We start from the raw sequence: 20,852 nt of genomic DNA, 5'->3' as shown, positions 1-20,852 counted from the left end.
TCTTGAGCTCGCCTCTGTTCCACTGGCTTCAGTGACTCAATGCATTCATCTGTTTCATTGTCTGTCTAAAAATAATTAAGTGTGCCCTTTCAAAGTTGTCCACGACAGCAGTTGCCATTAGAAATTGAAAGCTTTGTTATTTTCTCAAAGCTAACAATGACTACTTTGGGAGCACAGACAAAACTACAGCTTGTTTGAAAAATCTGGTTCTGTCTGTGTTAATTAAACACTCTTTCTAATGTTGTTTTTCCCCCTAACATTCACATTTTTGATCTGTGTTCAGTCCTCTGTGTCCTGAATATCAAAAACAGTTTCGTCCTTCACTAAACCTTTTCATATTAATGATTACTGCTGTAACCGAACCTGTAGACATTATTCTTTATTGCAGACGTGATGACTTTGTGCTTGCTTAGTTATGGCACAGTTAATTCTCTAGACTTTACAGAGGTCATATATATCCCTGTTTGTGAGGTAAAGAGGTGCTGTCACTTCTATAGTTGTGTTTTGAATGGAGACTTCATCTTAAGCACTCTGAATGTTAACTACTAAAAGTAAAAGATGTATAGACATGAAAAAGAAGAGCTGTAGATGTCGGCGTGAATGCGTGAGTTGAATATAAATGAGTGAAGGCAGAAACAGAGATGCAGATACAAAGAAAGAAGAAAAAAACTCATTCAAAGAATCAGACCTCAGGGGACAGATATTGGTGTGATATATTTTCCAGTGAGATGCTGTTAAAGAAACCCTGAGGTAAAGAAGTCTTATGTATTAAATATTCCTCTGCCAGTCTCAACTCCAAACACACCTTAGAGATTGTCATCTCTGATCTCTGTCACCAGGCCTTCAAAACGGTCTTATTGTTTCTATGGCAACGAGGATTAAAGGCCAATTTCCTGCCACGAGCCTGACCTTTAAATGTCCTTTTGTGACCTTTCTGTGTTGTCACCGTCTGATCTCTGCTGGACAGAAAGAGCCCAAAGTCTCTTTGGGTTTATTGCTGGCTTAAAGAAGACAAAAGTCACCTCAGACTCTTATGTAAAATTCAACGATTACGTAATAATCTCAGTGTTTTTCATCATCTCAGTTGGACTATAAGTTGTAGAAGTGCATGTATTTAGCTGGTTCACATTTGTTGTTTATATTAATTTAGCGTGGTGCGCTGTGTTTACTTGGAAGCAGTTCAGCCGTACTTTCCAATTCTGTCACTTTTCCATTAAAACTACATTTTAGATTTCTGCTCTGGTGAAAACTTCAGGTCATATTTGCCATTTGACTGATGTGCACCCGCATACATGCACATAATGCCTTGTCAGAATAACAGTTCACTCTCCGTCTTCTCTGATTGCATTGCTTGATCATCTTTGTATTGTACTGTGCATTCATGTGCTGCATGTGTGCAAATGCATTTGCTTGCATGCTGCGTGTAAATGTGGATGCACCTGTTATATGAATTGCCGATGGACTGCACTGATGGTGCTGCATGTTTTTAGACCATCGACTTTCTGTAGTGGTGCATTTGTTACCAGGAAATCTTTAGAAACCTGTCCCCTTGGTGTGTTCAAGGACCGTGCAAATTGGTCTTTACTGTAACAGCATGAGCAGAAAATCATGATATTGGAATTCTCATCCAAAATACATGATGCCATGAAGTCAATGAATTCTTTTATTAGGTTAGGAGCCAAATAACAGTCAATAAGAACCAGGCTTTCTCCATCCTTTAACACTGTTTTACACTTGATGAAACTAGAATTTTATTCTGATATTCTTTCCAACAGGTTAACTCTATTCCACTTTAATGTGAGGGCTGAGCAGGAATCTTGCATTGGAGTGTCTGGGTAGCCTGCTGGTCAAAAACATCAGTGTAAAACATGTGAAGCTCATTCAGGATCAATTAGCAGAAAATATGCCTCTATTTACCCTTTTAACTAAAGCCTCTGTTGACTATTTCTGAATTTAGGATATTATGAATGAAATTTGAAGTTTGCATCTGAAGCAAATTTCAATCTTGACAATTTACAGCACTTGATTTTGATTAGATTTGTTTTATTTCATTCGTTTGTAAAATTAAAAAGAAAAATGTTTCATGTAAATACAAACAGTCTCCAAACGAGAATGAAAAGGGAGCAGAAAGAAGACAAGACTTGGAAACAAACACTAGAACAATTAGCCTTGATTTATGTTGAATCTACACCGTATGTGCACCGCTCCACCACAGAAATGTAATTATACATCGCAGCCACGCAATGACTGTGATCAGTCCTCTTGGTAGTAATATGCCGTGTTTACACGCAGCAAAATGTGACATGTTTTAGACTGTATCTGGGATGCTCGTAATGCAAATGCAGGAGCCAGTTTTCTGCCTATGTGGAGTGATTCCATTTTCTCACTGTTAGAGTTCTGCCAATTCATCTACAGACTCAATCAGTCTTCTCTCTTTTCCTCACTGCAGTGACTTTGGTGAATGTAGCTGTTGTTCAGCGTTTATTAGCTCCAGCTCCAACATGATCCGCTCTGTTTCACCCGCTATTGTTTGAACTACACAAAGAAACTCAATACAGTCGCATAGAAACCCCATTGCTAGTGTGTTGGTGGTGTAATTGCAGAGACTCGCACAGACGCTCCAGTGCATAAGTGTAAATACGACGGCATTGGCCATTTTATTGCAGGAGCATTAATCAAACTTAAATTGATGAACTCAGTAGATGGATCAGACTGAACTTTTAATAATGGTGAAGTCTCAATATTCAATGTATGATAGAATATACACACTTTAGAAAAAGTGCAGTGGCTGTGGTAGAGCGAGTTGTCCACTAATTGCACGGTTGGCGGTTCAATCCCCGCTCCCTCATCATGTCTGAGTGTCACTGAGTAAGACACTGAACCTGATATTGCTTCTGATGACAGGCAAGGATCTTTCATAGCAGCTCTGTTGTCACTGATGTGTAAATGAGACACACACAGTAAAGTGCTCTGAATACCACAATAGTAGAAAAGTGCTATGTACGTGCAGATTATTTACCATTTATCCATAGAATAGAAACCAGTGGCAATAGAAGGGACTAAATTGATGTCCTGAGTCATAGCTTGCATGTAAACAAACGCTTAGCAGTTTGTATGATTTGTGGGCGTTTTAAAAAGCAAGTATCATTCTTTATAATTACATCTTACTCACTGTTGTCATGGTTATCTGTAGGCTGCTGCTGCTCAGTGCTTTGCTCTGTCTTCCAGATTTCACATTCAAATCTGCATTTCTGAATCGAGTGTTTATCTACCGTGGGAGGAACGGAAGTTTACACAGTCAGATAATCATTACCATTAGGAAGATGTTACTGTGGCAATGGGGTCATTTGATGAATGGTTAGATAGGAAGAGGTGGATGGATTAAAACTCCGTCCCCTCTCACGCCTCAGGTGCTTCAATCGATTATTTATGGGGGGATTGGTCGGGTCTGGCTGGCGTGAAGCGGAGCCGAGCGCTGCGAGCGTCTGCCCTGCCTGCTGTCTCTCATTATACACACCCAGGGGGAGGGCGGTGACACACTCACACACACCCACACACACACATACAAACACATCACACACACACTTTCTATCCCCCGTGGCCCACACACCTCGCCGTGCGCTCACACATCTTGCTTACATCATCCATGCAGCAGGAGCAGATCAGACTCCCATACATACATGCTGGAGTGCGTCTCCTCAGCCTCTCACTCGGGGTGTGTGTGCGCTGCAAGACACACTCGCTGTGACGAGCTGCGCTGCTGATTCCTACCTGCACACTTTGAAGACACAGGGTGGATTTTCTGGAGGAGCAGGCAGTTTGCAGAAAGGCTGCTTTCTACAAGGACTGAATTATTTAAAAGTATTTGCTGCCTGCAGAAGGGAGGGAAGGAAAAAAAGCACAACTGCCAGGAACATGCTTGTTTAATGTTGTGAGAGAGAGGAAAAGGTGGTGGTTTCCTTCAGCCCTCAGGTGCTTTTCTGTCATCTTATTCTGCAGACATGAAGACCGAGTTTGCGTGAGTAAACAAACAGATAGAGATCTTTCTCAGGTTGCTTCGTCCGCGTGTCTATGTGCCATCCTGAGTGTGCGTTTGGGCACACGGACCGGTCCGTATGCTGCAGATGGTTCGAACCCTAGCCCAATTCAGCATCGCTCTGGAGGAAATGAATGAGAATGGAGAGAACACTGGAGACGAAGGAGGAGGAGAGAAAGATGGTGGAGGAGAAGAAGTGGTGGACAAAGATGCGGTGGATCAATTCAGAAGCAGCAATGGGAACTCCAGTGGGAATTTGAATGGGAATGGAGTTTGTGCTGGAAGCCCCAACGGAGAGGTAGACCGGCGTTTGTCTTTTGTAGTCCGTTGACGTGTGTGTGTTTGTGTTGCACCTTTGCTGCATATCTAGGACGCTATCACCTGCCTGTCCAACTCAATTTAAATTTCACTCCATCCAGCCTCTTTGATCCACTTTTTCTTGTCTTTATTCCCCTCTCCCCTCTAAATCCTGCTTTCTTTAGACCTTTCTTTTTGCTTCTTTCTCTGTATTGGTATACCACCCTCCTTGTTCTAATGTGTTTGTTTGTCTCCGTTGGATAATCTTAAGATCCTCCTCTGTCTCTCTCTCTCATGACTGTCTATAATAGAATTAGAGCGGAGTGAATCACACGATTAGCTCCAACACCTACTGTCAGAAACACTCACACCACTCTGTAGTGTCACCGTCTGTCCATCTGCACTACTTTACCAATCCACTCATTGTTCAGTCATTAGATGATCTTTACATACTGTTCGTAGTTAGTTTTTGAGGGAGTACGTCTCTTTTCTTTTCACGTACATGTCATGTAGTTCTGTGTAGTTCTGCTAAGCTTCACACACAGTCTGTTAGTCCACACCAGGGACCAAAGTGCTTTTATATTTGTGTGGGTGTGTCTGTCAATTCTATGCAAAGCCGGAGTCGGACTTCTCTTTTGCACCATAGAGATATTTAGGAAGCAGTTCTCGAAGTATATTAAGTGCATAAAAATTCAGAAAATTTAAGCTAACAATCAGTAATCTGACAGGTGTGACATTAGTGTTTGTCAAAATAGAAGTACTAATATCACGTTGTAAAAATACTCATTAAAAATATTTGTGAGTATAATCTATAAAATGTACTGAAAGAGTTAATTTAAAAGTACTTAATGCAGAGAATTGCCCGATGTGACGGAATGATCCATGCGTTAAAATAGAAGCAGGATTTTACCGCTGTGACAAAAAACTTAAATTGAGCTATTTTGTAAAACTATTGATTGTTTTCATTGTTGATTAATTTTCAGATTATTTTCTGCATTTGTCGACTGGTTTTTGATTTGTAAAAGTCCAGAATATTGGGATGAATGCTGTCACAATTACCCAGGGTCAGAAGTTACCCTTGTTTTGTCTAATCAGCGCTCCAAAACTCAAGAGAAGAGAAAAGAGAGTCAAAGTCAAGTTAATTTATTAGAATCAACACACAATAACTACAGATGCACCAAATGAGCAAACAAATATATATTACAAAATCTGTGGAATTAATAAAATGATTGTAAGAAAAAGCAGCAAATCTTTGCATCTGAAGCTAAAACAATTTCTAGTTTTGACACGAAAATTACTAGAAGAATTTGCGTAATGGTGGCCAATTCATGTTCTGGCAGTTAACTGCCTGATTATTCAGCCAATTACTTCAGCTGTACTCATATAAACTGTTAAACAATAGTTCAGTTATAAATCATGATTAATAAAGCAACGTTTTCAAAGCTCTTTGTATTGTCTGTTTGCAGAAACCATGAATTATAAACTAACTAGTAAGTAAAGCTGTCAGTTAAATGTAGATAAGTAGAAAGTTAAATATTTTTCTCTGAAATGTAGCAGAGTAAAAGTATAAAATGTGATGAAAAAGAGTCTCCAGTAAGCTACATGAACCTTAAATTTGAGTATAGGACTAAAGAACAGATTTACTTTTTTACATTCCACCATCAGTTTCTTCAGGTGGTAAATGATGGCTATTTTAATTTAAAATTTTCAGAAAATGATTAAGAGCAGCAAAGTTACAATTAGCCACAACCAAAAGTGACAAATTCATACTCAATGGTCCAAAACTGGAAACTATATTTGAAATAGCCCAGACAGTTCAGAAAACAATCAAATATTTCTATTAGAGAATCTCAAATCACTGAATGTTTTGGCTTAAAAAGTTGACTAATAAACTGCCTTTCTGTTTAAGCTCTACTTGTATGCAATACAAGTACAAAATACACATATTCCCTTGCTGGGGCTGATTTGTGGTGTTGATAAAGAAATTATTGAAGCAGTGAAACACTGAATACACGCTGTAACCCTGACTGTTTTATGAAGTGACTGGATAAGAGGAGACACTAAAATGAAAAGTTATACAGAGGAAGAGAAGAGTTTGGGGAGCAGCGACGGAGGTGATGATGGAGGTGGAGGACATTGAGCGTGGATCAATAGTTTGTACGTGTGTCTGGAAGAGAGAGAAAACTATTGATCAGTGCAGAGTAGGTCAGATCCGCCTGCAAATGACAGTGAGCGAGCTCATAGGGACACACTCTTAACTCCCTACTGCTTACATCTGCATGCCAGAATTATGTAAGCTGCACGAGAAGGCAGCAGACTGAAGAAGTGAAGGAGGAGACTCCTTTACTTCCACAGCTGCCTCCTTAAAGGTGGGAAATCAGTGCCAGTGTTTTACGGAGGTCGTGCGGATGAATAGAGGAAGTGATGGTGACGAGGATGTTTTCTCTTCGGGCTGCCTGTTGCTGATTTCGCCCCGGCTGTTGCCAGGGGATACAGCAGCCAGGAGGGAGGGCGCTGAAGGAGGCAGAGGTGGCGAGAGCAATAAGATGAGGAAGGAGCTGCGTTTCTGTCGTTGATGCTTTTAATGAAATAGCTTCAGCTCAGAGCTCCTTTTGGGAAACTAAAACCAGTGTTTTTATCACGACGAAGCTTGTGTGCTGCCCTAAAGTTGATTAATATGTGCAGAAATCTGGTCGAACACACAAAAAAACCCACTATTCCTCTTCAGTTTGTATAAATTTCAAGGCACATATGCTGTTTACGTCACTAAGAGTCTGCAATAAATGCCAAAGTTATGAGAAAATGGAACAAAAGCATTAAGGATTTGTGAGATAATTAAAGAAGTAGCTCAAAATTTTAAACACACTTCCTCACTTCTTGCTGGGCTCAACTCCAGATGGTTATAATACAGTCCGTCTCTAAGCACCTGCTATCATTCATGTTTGGTGACCTTATGTGACTTTTGTGTCCTTCCAGCTCCTACAACCTTAGCAACCACATAGCGCCTGTTGTGGAGTCACTTTGCTGCCAAACTAAAGTAAACCGGGCCGACACATAACCTTGTAACCTTGTTCCCGGTGTGTGATTAGTTGTGAGAAGTTGTATGCAGCTCCAGGCTTTCCAGTGTGTCCCATATTCATGCATGGAGGTTTTTTCATGGATAAAAGAGGGCCACAGAGAGAAAGATAGTGACATCACCAGATTTTGATAGCACAAATTGAACTCAGCTGTGGTGCTCTGGAAGAATAATTGAGTACTTCAGTCCTTTGTTGGCTAAATACCACTTGTATATTCTAAATTATCTATTAAAGAGAAGTATTGGAGGAAAAAAGGGATGTTATTCTGCTTCCAAAACTTGACACATAAAACGTAGCTACTGAATGCTTGTGTGGCATTCAGTTTTCCTGATATAGCAGCACTCAAATGCCAAGTTGTAGCATTTTCAGACGAGGAAGAGCAAAATTACAGGAGCGGTTTTTGTGCAGTTTTATAGAAAAAGAAAGTAAGCAGCAATACAAAACCGCTGTGAAATAAATAACACAGAAATCCATTACAACAGAGTAAAAAAGCAAAAGGAAAAGTAAGTGTATTTTGTTCCACATTTGTCTAGTCTGGACTGTTTATTGTTGTTTTATAACGTGGACAGAATGACAGACAATCATAGCAGCACTAAAACAGAACGTAGTTACGACATCGCTACATGAAAAGTAAAACAACTCATGCATTGTCATTTCCTGCAACGTTTGGCTGCAGTTATGAGGAATAACTTTATGGACCCCCTGCATCCACACCATTATTCAGACACCAGAGCTCGCAGAGGGACACACCAGAACATGCTGTTCCCACATCACAGCTACACAATGAACTTAATGTCTGACACTGTGGATGCACGACGGAGACAGAAGAAAACCAGGCATTTTACACATTACTGTGGATTCCACCTAGGACGAACAAACTGTGATGTCCAGACTTGTCTTTCCGAGCAGATCTTAGCTTGTGGGCTGATCACGTTACACAGAGATGCTCTTTAAAGCCGCATCATTCCAGAGATCCGGGATGGTTAAAAGATCAGAGTTATCTCCTTACAAATAATTTGCAGGTGTGATCTAAGATTCCTGTCGTGGAAATTAGGTGACTCATTAGGTGTCTGGAGGATGTTTAAATTAGGAGATGTTGTATTTGACACAAGTATTCTTATTATATTTAAGTAAGACTTGTATTCCAAATGAAGCGAGATCAAATTTGTATAAGCGAGATTTGATTCCATAACAGGCGTAGGAGTGTGTGTGTGTGTTTGTGTGTTTGTGCGCCAAGGCAGCTCAAGAGTCATAAATTATGAAAGTGTTGATTATAACTGCGTAGTGTTTGTGTAACATTTCAGTTCAGTACAGATAATCTGTGACACATAACAAACCAACAGATGTAAAATGTCTTTCCGCAAATGAGGACAATTACCAAAGCCTATTTAATTATGGACAGACATATCAGGTCTGCATCTGAACATGTTAAATACGGTACAAGAGAGCAGCATCGTATGCCGGTCAGGCTTTGTGAGATAACATCACTGATGGTCTCTTGCATCCCAGAGACACAGATCACACTGAGGTGGAGTTTTTGTTTGCTCAACCTCCTGCTCACGAATCAGGAGCTGATGAGCAAAACCGTATCCTTGAAGCTTCATTGTGTTCCTCTTCCTAGCAAGGACGCGCTTACATAACCAGTGTTTATTGCTTCTGTGCTTGATGAATTTTCAGACAGGTTCAGGTGTCAGGGCTGGGCTCTGGCTGTTTTCTTTTTCTAGTAGGTATTCATGTTGTCGCCAGTGACAAACAACCAGAAGCTGTGAGCTGTGTGTGGGTGTGTTGTGGCTGAAGCCCAAATTTTACTTCATGTGGCTGCTGCAGTTCATCTAGAGGTGTGTGACGGTACATAGCTACAATATCTAAGTGTTTGCAGACACCTAATCTCACATTACACCAGTATTTTACATAGGAGGGCTCAAAAGAAAATCTCGTCAGCTGCCGAAATGTACAAGAACAGCCCGTTCTTTCTTCCAAACGATTTAACATTTAATAGCCAGGTTGAATATGTATCACAGACATCTATATTCAGTCTTCACAGTGAAAAAGAACATCTCAGACAATAAGTTCAGTTCAGTTATATTCATATAATGCAAATGCACCACTTCTTCAGATTTCCTTTGAGCAAGAACTTGGCAACCTGACATCCACAGCTGTACCTCTGAGTGCCCATGTTGTCGTGCTTCCTATCACCTTCACCATCATGTGTATGGGATTTCTTTTTAAAGACATCTGCAGTTAAGCTACAGAAATCCACAGCGTCTGATGTGGAAATGTGGAATCATGACTAGTTGTAGTTCCAGTGTTAAATTCAGTTAAATCCTGACTGGTCATAATTTTAGATCAAGATTTTTCATTTCCCCTTAATTCAAGATATCTACGTTAGACATCTTAAATAAGTGTGAGTTGTTCAGAATGGTGTTGTTGATCTCTTGTACTAGAATCTCACTAGTCCACTTCAGATATCTTGAATTAGCGTTTTGATTTGGTGAAATGACTGCAGTTGTGTCGACGCTATGGCAAGTCATAAGCAGAGGCTGCTCATTTTTCAGAAACACCGTCACTGAAGCTGCATATGACAAGATGTTTACTGCCATGTGAGAGCGACCTTCAGCTTCATTTTCATCAGAAGTCTTGAATCAAAGACGCTCTCATTCTCCACAAACTTCTTGCTGATGAGTTCTTCACATTTCACAGCATTTTATAACAATTTATCCACCACAGCAACTGTTATGTCTGCTAGCACTGTTCAAATGCTTTACTGGACCAGAATCCAGTGGAAAGCAAAGCAGTCATACTGATTATTTTTTTATGTATCTTGGAGAAAGATTCTGACTATTCACAAGCTCAAACTGGTCACAACTGTTCAAAATGATGTTTGACAGTTACCTCAGCTATTGAATATTCAAAATAATTACAGAGAAAATGCCGCAAACAACTAGCCTAGCTGTGCTAGACAACCTACGGCAACGAATTTAATTCTCTGCCAGGGTCGACAACAAAAACGACAACAGTCGTTGAGCTCCATTAGCACCGACTCTGAATAATCTTTCTGTTAACATGTCTGTAATACTTGAGCTTCACCCATGACTGTATAAAATAAGGCTTCACGAACTACCACATCCTCTGATTTCCGGCGCTCTAGAAGCCTATTCGTTGCGCTGATTGGTTATATACCTACCCAATTGCTGCAGAGTGATTTGATAGACAACCTTTTAGCCCGCCTCCCTCCCTGTCAAGCGTGCCTAGACCCTTGTGTCTTCAGAGCATGGATCTAGCACGGCTAGGCTAGCAAACTACACTACAAGATCTGCCGTACACATGTATTTAATATGCAGATGTTGAGCTGCTGTGCATGAATGGATTCTCCAATCAAATTAGAAAGTGGTACAATAACAGCAACTATGTGTCTGTGAGGTCTGTGTGCTTCTTTCTGAGGGAGTATAATCAAAGGTTAAATAGAATTGAATACATGTCCATTGTCACATCCATTTTGGAATCCCTCGGGCCTAATAACAGGAAAATATCATTCTTTCTGTTTGGTAAACTGCAGGCAAACAGTGATGGGTTTTGGAGAGCAGCAGCTTCGGATTATATGAAGCTTTTTCATTTGGCTTCCTGCTTTGTGCTTTTATAATCATATTAGCTAGGCAAAAGAGTACACACCTTTTCCATGTACAGACAATATGAAGTCAAATGTGGTCACATGAATAAAACAACTCTCTGAGATTGCATCATAGTAACTTCCAACTTCACACAAATCAGCAATTCGTAGTAACACTTCTGCAATCTTTTTTTAAGAGGCATAGTTCACATTAGCAGACACTTCTTGTGCGTGACAGTGTTTCTTATAAGTCAGACAAGCTCTAATTCAGACTTTCAGTCTTATTTCATTGACTGGACCCCAAATGACCTTCTGATATTAATGGCGTTCTGTCTGCATTTCATGTAGCTATTTTAGCTGAATGACTTCCAAAGTGGAGATGTGCTCTGCTTCTTAACTACAGCTGCCTGTTAGTCAGCTTTGCTTTATACACCTGCCTCTTTTGAGATTAATTTCAGTTTATTAGTCTTTGGGCTTTTATTGTTTTAGAGCTTAATTATACTTGGAGTGAGATGTCTGAAGTCAGATGATTGTACAGGGCTTTAAAATCCTCTGATTGGTCAAACATATTTGTTAGAAACAAACAAAGGTGAGCAGTTTAACCTATTGTTTTAAACTGTGAAATTACAAACATCCATTATAACCTACAGAATGTCCTGGTTTAACTTTGACTCACTGTACTTACTGTAGGTGCTTTTACATGCAATTTTTCTTTGAAATCAAGGGTGTATGCCGAGTGCATTCACTTTTACACCGACAATGTTACCTCCAAATGAAAGTGGTTTAGATAATGGGGTTTATTCATTCCCATTTCTGGCGATGCTTTTCTGATGCGGTTTGTTTCCAAGTCTCAGGTATCACTTTGAGGAGTACACTGTTAACCACAACTGATAGAAACTATGATCAAAACCACCAAAATCAGACCAAATTTGTAATCAATCAAATTAATTTGACAATGTTTCAATCTAAGAATGCTATTTCATCCCTTTATGGCCACTTCAGTGTACCTTCAGCTTCCATGCTGGACATCAGACCTCAAAGTCGGAGCTTGCAGTGATGCATGCCGTGTGATCGTGGTGCCACGGTTACAGTCTGATGTATTGTTCTGCTACACTGGATCCAGCTGGAACTTTCTGATCTGAAGGTTGACACAGTCCAGTCTGAGAGAGTCTTGACCTCGGCTTTAGACTGCTGTCGGCTTTGCTGAGAGACTTGCCTGTCCTGTGACCATTCAGCCTCTCAGCTGGGGTTACTATGGCAACCCAGCTAGCAAAATGAAACTGGCATTCCTAGCATTATTTCGCCATGTTCTGATGTGCCAATGTGTTATCTAATAAAGACGACCAGCACCGCACAGAGAAACATTCCTGCCTTCAGGGAGCTTCCCTTTCTGTTTATCTCACTGTCACACGTGTCATTTCTTGTCTTCTTGTTGTTGTGAGGTCATTTGGTCACAAATATTATCTACAGCTCTCATAGCACTCATAATTATGGCAGCACATGAGAAACAACACGTTTCTTAACCAGGGGTTGAGTGAAAGCAGCAGCGTGTCAGGATTTTATTCCAAATAAGGAGTCATGAGAAAGAGCGAGGGGATCTGCATTTGTTAATTTGATCATTGTAAATGAGGTTTAATTTGCATGAGGCATTCATGCAGAGGCAGCTGTGTTCTTGTGTGCAGCGTGTTGTGTATTTGTGTGTGTACAGTCCTGTGTCAGGAAATCCTGACAGAAGCAGCATCTATTGCTGCAGCTGGAGCTGCTGGGGGAATCCAGCTCTGACTAGATGTACTGTACAGTCTGTCTTTGCTGTAGCTCTAGGAAACAATTTCATGTTTCTCAGTTTTCTAGTGGAATAACTTGTAAAACTGACATTTGCCCTCACAGTGGGCTTAGTTTTCACTGAAATATGAAGCTCTATGGAAACAGAGAATGCTTTTTGTACACTTAATGTGTCTCTGAGAACAGTGTCACTCTCCTGTTTTGAGTTAATCCTACACACTGGTGTCCCATCTAGCAGCCGTAAATTCTCACTTATACGACATACTGTACGTATTAATTCGCAGCTGAAAATAGTCCCCCTTACAAATACATAATTTTGTCCTTTTTGATAAACATTTGGTAAAAACAACCACACCTAGCTGCTTTACACTTTGTTTTTAGATAAAATTAGTACGATAAGAAGTATCAGTGTTGTAGATTTAACAACAAATGAGTTTCTAGTGCTAAAACAATTAGTCACCCAGTTTACTTGGGAATGGAAAATTATCTGACAGTCATTTTTAAAGGCTGAAATAAGTTTGGGTTGCTTGTCAAGCAAAATTGCTAAAATGCTTGCTGGTTACAGCTTCTCAGTTGTCAGAATTTTCTGCCTTCCTCTTACACTGCATAAACTAGTAGTCTACAGATGCCACTATTATGCCACATTATTTGGCGATGTTCTTTTTAAAACTACAGCACCAAATTGCAACAAAAGGAGAGTCGGTAATTGATAAAAGCAACCTTAAGATAAGATGAATGATATGTCAAGATCCCTATAACATCAAGAAAAGTATACAAAATTATAATTTTTTAAAAGAAATTACAGCTCAGTAGGCAATGCAAAATGAGCCATTTTTTTATCAATAACAATCAATTGTGAAAAAAATGACAAATACTTAATGACTTGTTGCAAATGTAGTTAGAAAGTCAACAGCAGTGCTTTTACATGCTGTAGCATAGACTGAACCACAAAGTACTGTGAATAGGTTCATACTTAGAGGGTAATTAGGGAATATAAATGGATGATTACCGTGTTATTGTGTGCCTCCCTCTTTAGCCGTGTTTAGTCCTGCTGTTATTCCCTCCGCAACCTCGTGTTTGTTTTTCCATGTCAGGGGTGAGTAGATCTGGGAATCCTTCATGAAGAAACGTTAGTGGACAAAAGAGACGACTCACTGGTGGCACAACTTTCACTACAACAAAGGAAAACACAGAATTAATAAACTTCTCTGCACATGCATTGTAGAGGTTTTTCTCTCTTCATCACGGAGTCTTAAACAGACACAGCGATTCACATTCCCCCTTCCACACACCACCTTCCACCCTGCAGTGGTTCCCCCACAGCGCCCCTGGGACCTCTGGATGCCAAACACTGAACATGGTCTTTCTGGGAAGTTATTGTTTCGGTTATTTATAGGGCACAGTGGTGCTGGCAGAGCGGAGCAGGGGAAGAGGGAAAAAAACCCTCCTTTGTGTATTTTTATGTCCCTTCTGTGTGTGTGTGTGTGTAAGTCTGAAAGAGGGGGAGGGGGATGTTGTGGTTATATATGCATTACAGGGTTTTGCCTGTGGCTCCGTCTGATATTTATAAGTCGTGTTTGGTGCACAAATATTTTGGGACTCTCCCCTGAGACCCCTGAGATAATATTCATTACTTATTCCACTCCCCTTGTTATTCTCCCACCTCTCTGTTTTCCCCTGTCACACACACACATAATTTGTCACATTTATTACTTTACAGCCAGGAGAAAGAGTGATGGATTTCACCTCTGCCGCACAAATTGTTTCACGATTTTGAGGAAAAGCTGCTGGAAAACTGTGCTGAAAGTCGACAAGATGTTCATTTCACAGTTGGAGCGACAACGTGGTACGAATAAATTATACTAGGTAGTGAATATGTCGATTTGTTTTGCGGCGGATCTTGCAAACCTTTCGTCCTTCTCTGTCACTTTAATTCTGCCTGTTTCTTTCTTGGCCTGAGTGTTTTGGGTTTGTTGGAGCAGCTCATTCACTTGTATCCATAGATCATGAGTCATTGTTAGGGAACTACAAACTGCTGAGTCACACTTTGCTTGTGTGGACTTCCTGGCCCCAGTGACCTCTAATGTGTGTGTGTGTGTGTGTGTGTGTGTGTGTGTGTGTGTGTGTGTGTGTGTGTGTGTGTGTGTGTGTGTTAGCTCTGAATGTGCCGCTGTGTAATATTAGAACATTATACTCCTACTTTTCATATGTAATATTTATGTCAAATAGTCCCTGGAATTTAAACTAAAAGACAGAGAATACTCGGTTTTGCGTTTTCTAATCTGGAACCATGAAGATTAGGGAAGTTAAGCTGATGTTAGGGGGATGGTTTGTGAAGTAATTGTTGCATACAACAGGACAATAGCAGAGATTGTGGTGATCTTTGTATTAAAGTGTTCTTTCTTTCTTTCTTTTTTATTTGATCCATGGGACATTGCACAAATAAACATTAACCCTGAAGGGAGAGATGCATTATGCCAGGTTATAGCACGAATGCTAATTTCCACCTGCAGTCCCAGAGCAGGCAAAGACATACATCAACATACATGAGCATAACAAATAAACATTTCCCAACATTAAACACACAGAAACTCATAAAATTAAATTCCATAGTCTCTACAAAAGATACGACCACCAAGCACTTTCAAAATCATCATTAATGGGTACAAGATTGACCCAAGAGCAACCATCGCTTCAGCAAGCGTGAAAACTCACTGAAATGTGTACATTTCAAAAGCTCCGTGGGTAATTTGTTCCATTGGCTCATTGCAACGTATGAAAATGTTGTGGTGTTGTGCGACTGATGTTGATAAGAAAGCATGAGGAGGTAGAAATGTGATGTTTAAAATGACAGAAAGGCATGTCTAAAGTGCAAAAGACCTGCTGAGTGCACAGTTTTTAGTTGTTTTTTTCACTTCAGCTATGAGAACATGCCATATAAATTCAAGTTTCAGCAATATTTGTCTTGCTCCCTTACACCCCAGTCCACTCTTTGATAATCTTTTACTGCACTCGCTGCTGGGAGTCTGCTGTGAAAATGTCAACAACATTAAAAGATGCTTACCTCCTCCATCCACATATTAATAATATTTGCTGGCTCTTTTTGTACCAGTGTTGTTGCACTTGTGAGGAGTGTGTTTGCACATTCAGCAGAGCAGATGCAGCTCCAGTAGTTCATGGGTCGTCAGAGCAGTTTACTTTTGTAGCAGGGACTAACACAGGGAGTAAAATGAGAACCAGAGTTTCAGGAGATATCAAATATTCCTCTGTCTAACTGATTTTTAACCTCAAAATTCATTGTTAGTTCTCCACTATGCACTTGACATTTTGCTGTCACTTTGCTGTCACAATTACTTGATTTCTTTCTTGTTGTTTTTTCCAGCAGTAAGTGTGGTGCATGTTCTTGCTCTTGTTTTCCTTCCATTTTCACTCTGTTGGGTAGTTTTTTTGTACAATGGTAGATAAAGAACGGAAATATAGGAAGAGAGAAAGATGGATTTGAAGACCTGTAACAAGATCTCTGTTGCTGCTATCTGATTTGTGGAAATCATTTTTCACTGCATTATAAAGTCCTGCACCTCTATGGAAACAGCACAACCACGGCTAGTAAAGGAATGCTCAAAATAGGTCTTCTGTGCAATATAATAAAGATATAATACCATAAATTTGAAGGAATAATTACATTTTTGACTGTTTATTTTGCAAAATTAAAAAAAAACAAACCTGTCACTAACATATACAACATGTTCTTCATAATGTAGTATTTTTGTCATGTAAGTTTTGGCGTCACCAAGAGTCTCAAATGTCTTCACAGTTTATGTCAAGAATCACAGAATTTTTTGTTTTTTGTTCTGGCATATGTTTGGCAGGGGGCTGCACAGTAGGGTAGTGGTTAGCACTGTCGCCTTGCAGCAAGAAGATCCCGGTTCAAATCCCGGCCTAGGATCTTTCTGCATGGATTTTACATGTTCTCCCTGTGCATGCGTGGGTTTTCTCCGGGTACTCCGGCTTCCTCCCACAGTCCAAAAACATGCTGAGGTTAATTGGTTACTCTAAATTGTCCGTAGGTGTGAATGTGAGTGTGATTGTGTGTCTGTATATGTAGCCCTGTGACAGACTGGTGACCTGTCCAGGGTGTCCCCTGCCTTCACCAGAGTCAGCTGGGATAGACTCCAGCACCCCCATGACCCTAGTGAGGATAAAGCGGTGTATAGAGGATGGATGGATATGTTTGGCAATTATTTTAAAGTGAGACATGTAAATGAAAGTGATTTTTAGGACATATCACAATTTTAAGATCAGGTTTGGTTGTTTTTCTCAGCAAAGTTTTGGCAATTTTTAAAAAATAACTCACCTTCTAAATTCTGCCTGGAGGGTTTAGAGTTGCAAAGGTTAAATTAGACTTTTAATTAAACCTTTAGGGCTTCATGAAGTCATGTATTCCAAACTGTGGGTTCATACTGACACTCATTAGCATTTTTAAATTAAATTTTAGATACAAATTCTTTTTGCTTGGCCGTTTTGATTTATAGTTTATTAGTTTGTTTTTTTTATATTAGTTTTATTAGCCATTTTCCATCTATAGTCCCTGGGCAGGTGGACATGGTGTTGGAGATATGGAAATATGTGCATTTAATAGTGCACGCAGTGTGTCAAGCTTCTAATAATGTTTGGTATGTATTTAAAATATGTGCTGTCTCCTTATGTTGTATTCACAGTAGGAAGCTGTTCAAAATTCATCACGAGGCGTCACTAAGAGTGAGTTTGTATGAGAACGATGAATCCAAATGATTGATCTTGTCTTTTCTTCACAGGACATGAGGAAACATGTGATGATGACCTTCCTGGACATGGAGCAGTCATACGTGGAGTCGCTACGCACTCTCATTCAGGTAGAGCACACCGAATACATAACCGCACGCACTCACATCTCAACTAACTCATATATAGATTGTTTTATAATGAGATGTGTTCACTGACACCCCTTTTTATTGAGCTGCGAGCGCTGCACACAAACACACAAAAACAAACACACACAGGCTGAAAACCATCGTGGAATCACGGATTGCTGAGGACATGAATAACAAATGTAGGTAACAAAGGTGTTATGTAATCCACTTACTGTCATTCATCCTGTCAGACAAATCTGCTAACCCCATCACATCTGTCATCAGCGTTATCTGCCCCCCCCCCCCCCCCCCCCCACACACACACACACACACGTATCACTGCTCTAATAGCTAACTAACCTTTACCCCAAATCTGATCCAGGTCCCCCTCCTCTCTCCTTCTATCGTATTCACCCACACACACACACACACACACACACACACACACACACACACACACACACACACACACACACACACACACACACACACACACACACACACATGTTTGTTTTTCTATACCGGTGGGGACTTACCATTGACTCCCATTCATATCTAACTCCTAACCCTTACCCTAACCCTAACCTTAACCATCACCAAATCAATGCCTAACCCTAAACAAACGTTTTTGCACTTTTACATTTTTTATTAACAACAATATGGCCAAGAAAACGGTGTTGCCACCCGTGGGGACCTCATTTTAGGTCCCCACCGTAAGACAAGTCCCCACCTTTATAGCAAATAGTCAGGTCAAAGTCCCCACCGGTATAGCAGAAACAAGTACACACACACACACACACACACACACACACACACACACACACACTGTCACTTCAGCTACCTGTACTCTCTCTGTTGTATAACCTGTCACTGTGTGTGGGCGAACACTGTGTGCGTTTTTACACAATCTGCATGTGTTTGTATCTGCGCGTGCACATCCCACATGCGCGCTGACTTTGCTTCTGCCTATACATATGTTTGTGTGTGGACGCGTGGACGCAAAGCGAATAATCCTGGGCTGCGTTCCCATGACGACAGGGGAAAAGTGTTACCACGGTGACTGCTGTGGATCCTTGAAGGAGAGTGTCAGATGTGGTTCAGCTGAAACCTGCTCTGCGGCAGTGCTGTCCAAAGTTGACACGACTCTTAGGAGTTTCTGTTTTTGCGAGTTTTAGGGAAGATTTATGTGAGTTATATATTCAATTTTACTAATTTAAATCAGTCAGGGTTTGACATAAAAAACTTGTGTGAGGCATTATTTAGGCTGCACTAATCCGAACTTTTTATTAGCGGTGTTTTCAAATGAATTTTTTACATTTAATGGGTTTTGGTCAGATTGGTGAGTCATCTATTATAGACAAGGAAACGTGTATCAAAGTGCATACAAAGAGAATTCAAGGCAGACTGAAATCCAATGCATGTTAATAAGATGTAAAATCATCTGTCTGCTGAGATCCCACACACAAATTTTCGTGCTTCCCAGTGCCGGACAGTAGCTGTAATGTTATTACTTTCCCCAATAATGAATAGTGTGATTATTACAATTTCCAAAACAGTAGTTGTACTGCAGTTTTTAATTCGAGTGCTTTGCCTGGTCGTGTAAGCTATAAGTCAAAACGCTAAATGAAGGATTAAGGATAAGGAGGAGACAGAGCTGGAAGTGTTGTCTTTTTACTGAGGTTGTCACAGTCACACATCTAATGATCATTGTCATCTATTGTAAACCTTGTGCCAGCAACAAAATGCTTTCAAATATGAAAATGCAATATTGACTTTATTAAAGAGTCAGTTATGGGGGCACAGTATCAGTGTGATGGCAGGAAGTGTTGGCAGAAACACCTTAAATGGACATGATTTGCTCTTTGTCGAGTATGTCATAGAGGAGATGTCACCTGTTTCCACAGCTGACTCACCCTCATTTCAACACTTTATAGAGAAACTAACCACAAAGATCAATGTCAGGCTGCCACAGAGAAAGCTGTTGGATGACTACCTGGAGAGAAAATGTGTGGTGATGGAGTTTGATCTGAAGGGCACACTCGCAGAGATAGACTTTGTTTCCGCCAGAACTGATTGGATCTGGACAGCCAACAACAACAGAAGCTTTCTGAGTGGGACGTTTTCTCGGATGTGGTGTTGCAGAAGTGAGAACTCCAGCACAGTGTCTTTTTACTTGCAATATATTTTACTGGAACTATGTTTAGGCTGTTTGATCGGTTCGAGAACGTAATGTAGTAACACAACAAGTAACATAAATTATGGTGTGCAGTATGGCTGAAAAATTCTAATTATTTTTATAGTAACGACCAGAAGGCGAAAAAATCTTAATATGAATTTACCCACTATAGACATATTTATCAAGATACAAATGTAATTATTTTAATGCCAACACAACTGTGAAAAACACACACAAGCAAATATATTCACACATATAGTTAAAAATAAATAAGGCTAAAGGAATGATCTCACATTGGTACACATAAAATATAGAAATATGTGCTGAGGTTAGGCTTTATAATGGCTGACCAGAACCAGGTATTAGAGTAACCTCTATGCACCTCATCATAAAGTCTGTCAGCCCTTTAATCAAACTGCTGGAAGTGTGTCACTGACTGTTTCTAGACCTTGAATCCCATCTTGCCAAGGCAACCATTTATTCCCAAAACTTCCAACAGAGGAAGACTGTGGAAACAGACGATCTCACCTCAAGATACCTGCACAGAAGCCAGTGAGGAGAGTGATGGAGAGTAGCAGGCTCCATCACCATCATATATGATGTTTATGAGTCTTGGGATTTGTTCGAACGTCCGAATTGGTTTTGTGTTACTGAATTGGTGAATTGTCTGTTGCCAGTACACATAGCCACCGTTTTATTGGCCAGCCTTACCTAACCAGTCACTTTTAATATAAAGTAAATTAAGTAATATTGTTACCTTTTAAAGTAATAAAAATAGAAACTAATCAGACTTCTCGAGTAATGTGTCCTGCACTGTTCTGTGACAAGTAGATTGCTGTATTAATTGCTGCGCTTTTCCTATTTCATATTCTAGATATCCTTTGTTTCTGTTCTTGCAGTCTCAATATTTTAAGATGCAATTACTTACACAACTACTAAAGTGGATCAGAAATGGACTTGGGCACAAAGACAGAAATAAATGGACATA

At 40.1% G+C, this 20,852-nt stretch overlaps 1 protein-coding gene across 2 annotated transcripts in view; it reads left to right on the top strand.

The window, feature by feature from the left end:
* The window catches only part of arhgef17 (Rho guanine nucleotide exchange factor 17), an 87,605-nt gene that overhangs the window by 43,331 nt on the left and 23,422 nt on the right, over positions 1-20,852 (top strand). Inside the window, exons 1-2 of one of the 2 annotated variants that reach the window (XM_051957522.1) lie at positions 3,509-4,334; positions 17,614-17,691. In XM_051957522.1, the coding sequence (XP_051813482.1) occupies positions 4,116-4,334; positions 17,614-17,691 (297 nt within the window). In that variant the 5' untranslated portion in view covers positions 3,509-4,115. Of the gene's footprint in view, positions 1-3,508; positions 4,335-17,613; positions 17,692-20,852 lie in introns of those variants that run through there. The other variant, XM_022206082.2, reaches the window with a different exon arrangement.

This window comes from Acanthochromis polyacanthus, chromosome 13 (assembly GCF_021347895.1).
Source record: "Acanthochromis polyacanthus isolate Apoly-LR-REF ecotype Palm Island chromosome 13, KAUST_Apoly_ChrSc, whole genome shotgun sequence".
NCBI classification, from domain to species: domain Eukaryota; kingdom Metazoa; phylum Chordata; class Actinopteri; family Pomacentridae; genus Acanthochromis; species Acanthochromis polyacanthus.
The sequence above is the reverse complement of the archived record's forward strand: the minus strand, read 5'-3'. Positions and strand labels throughout refer to the sequence as shown.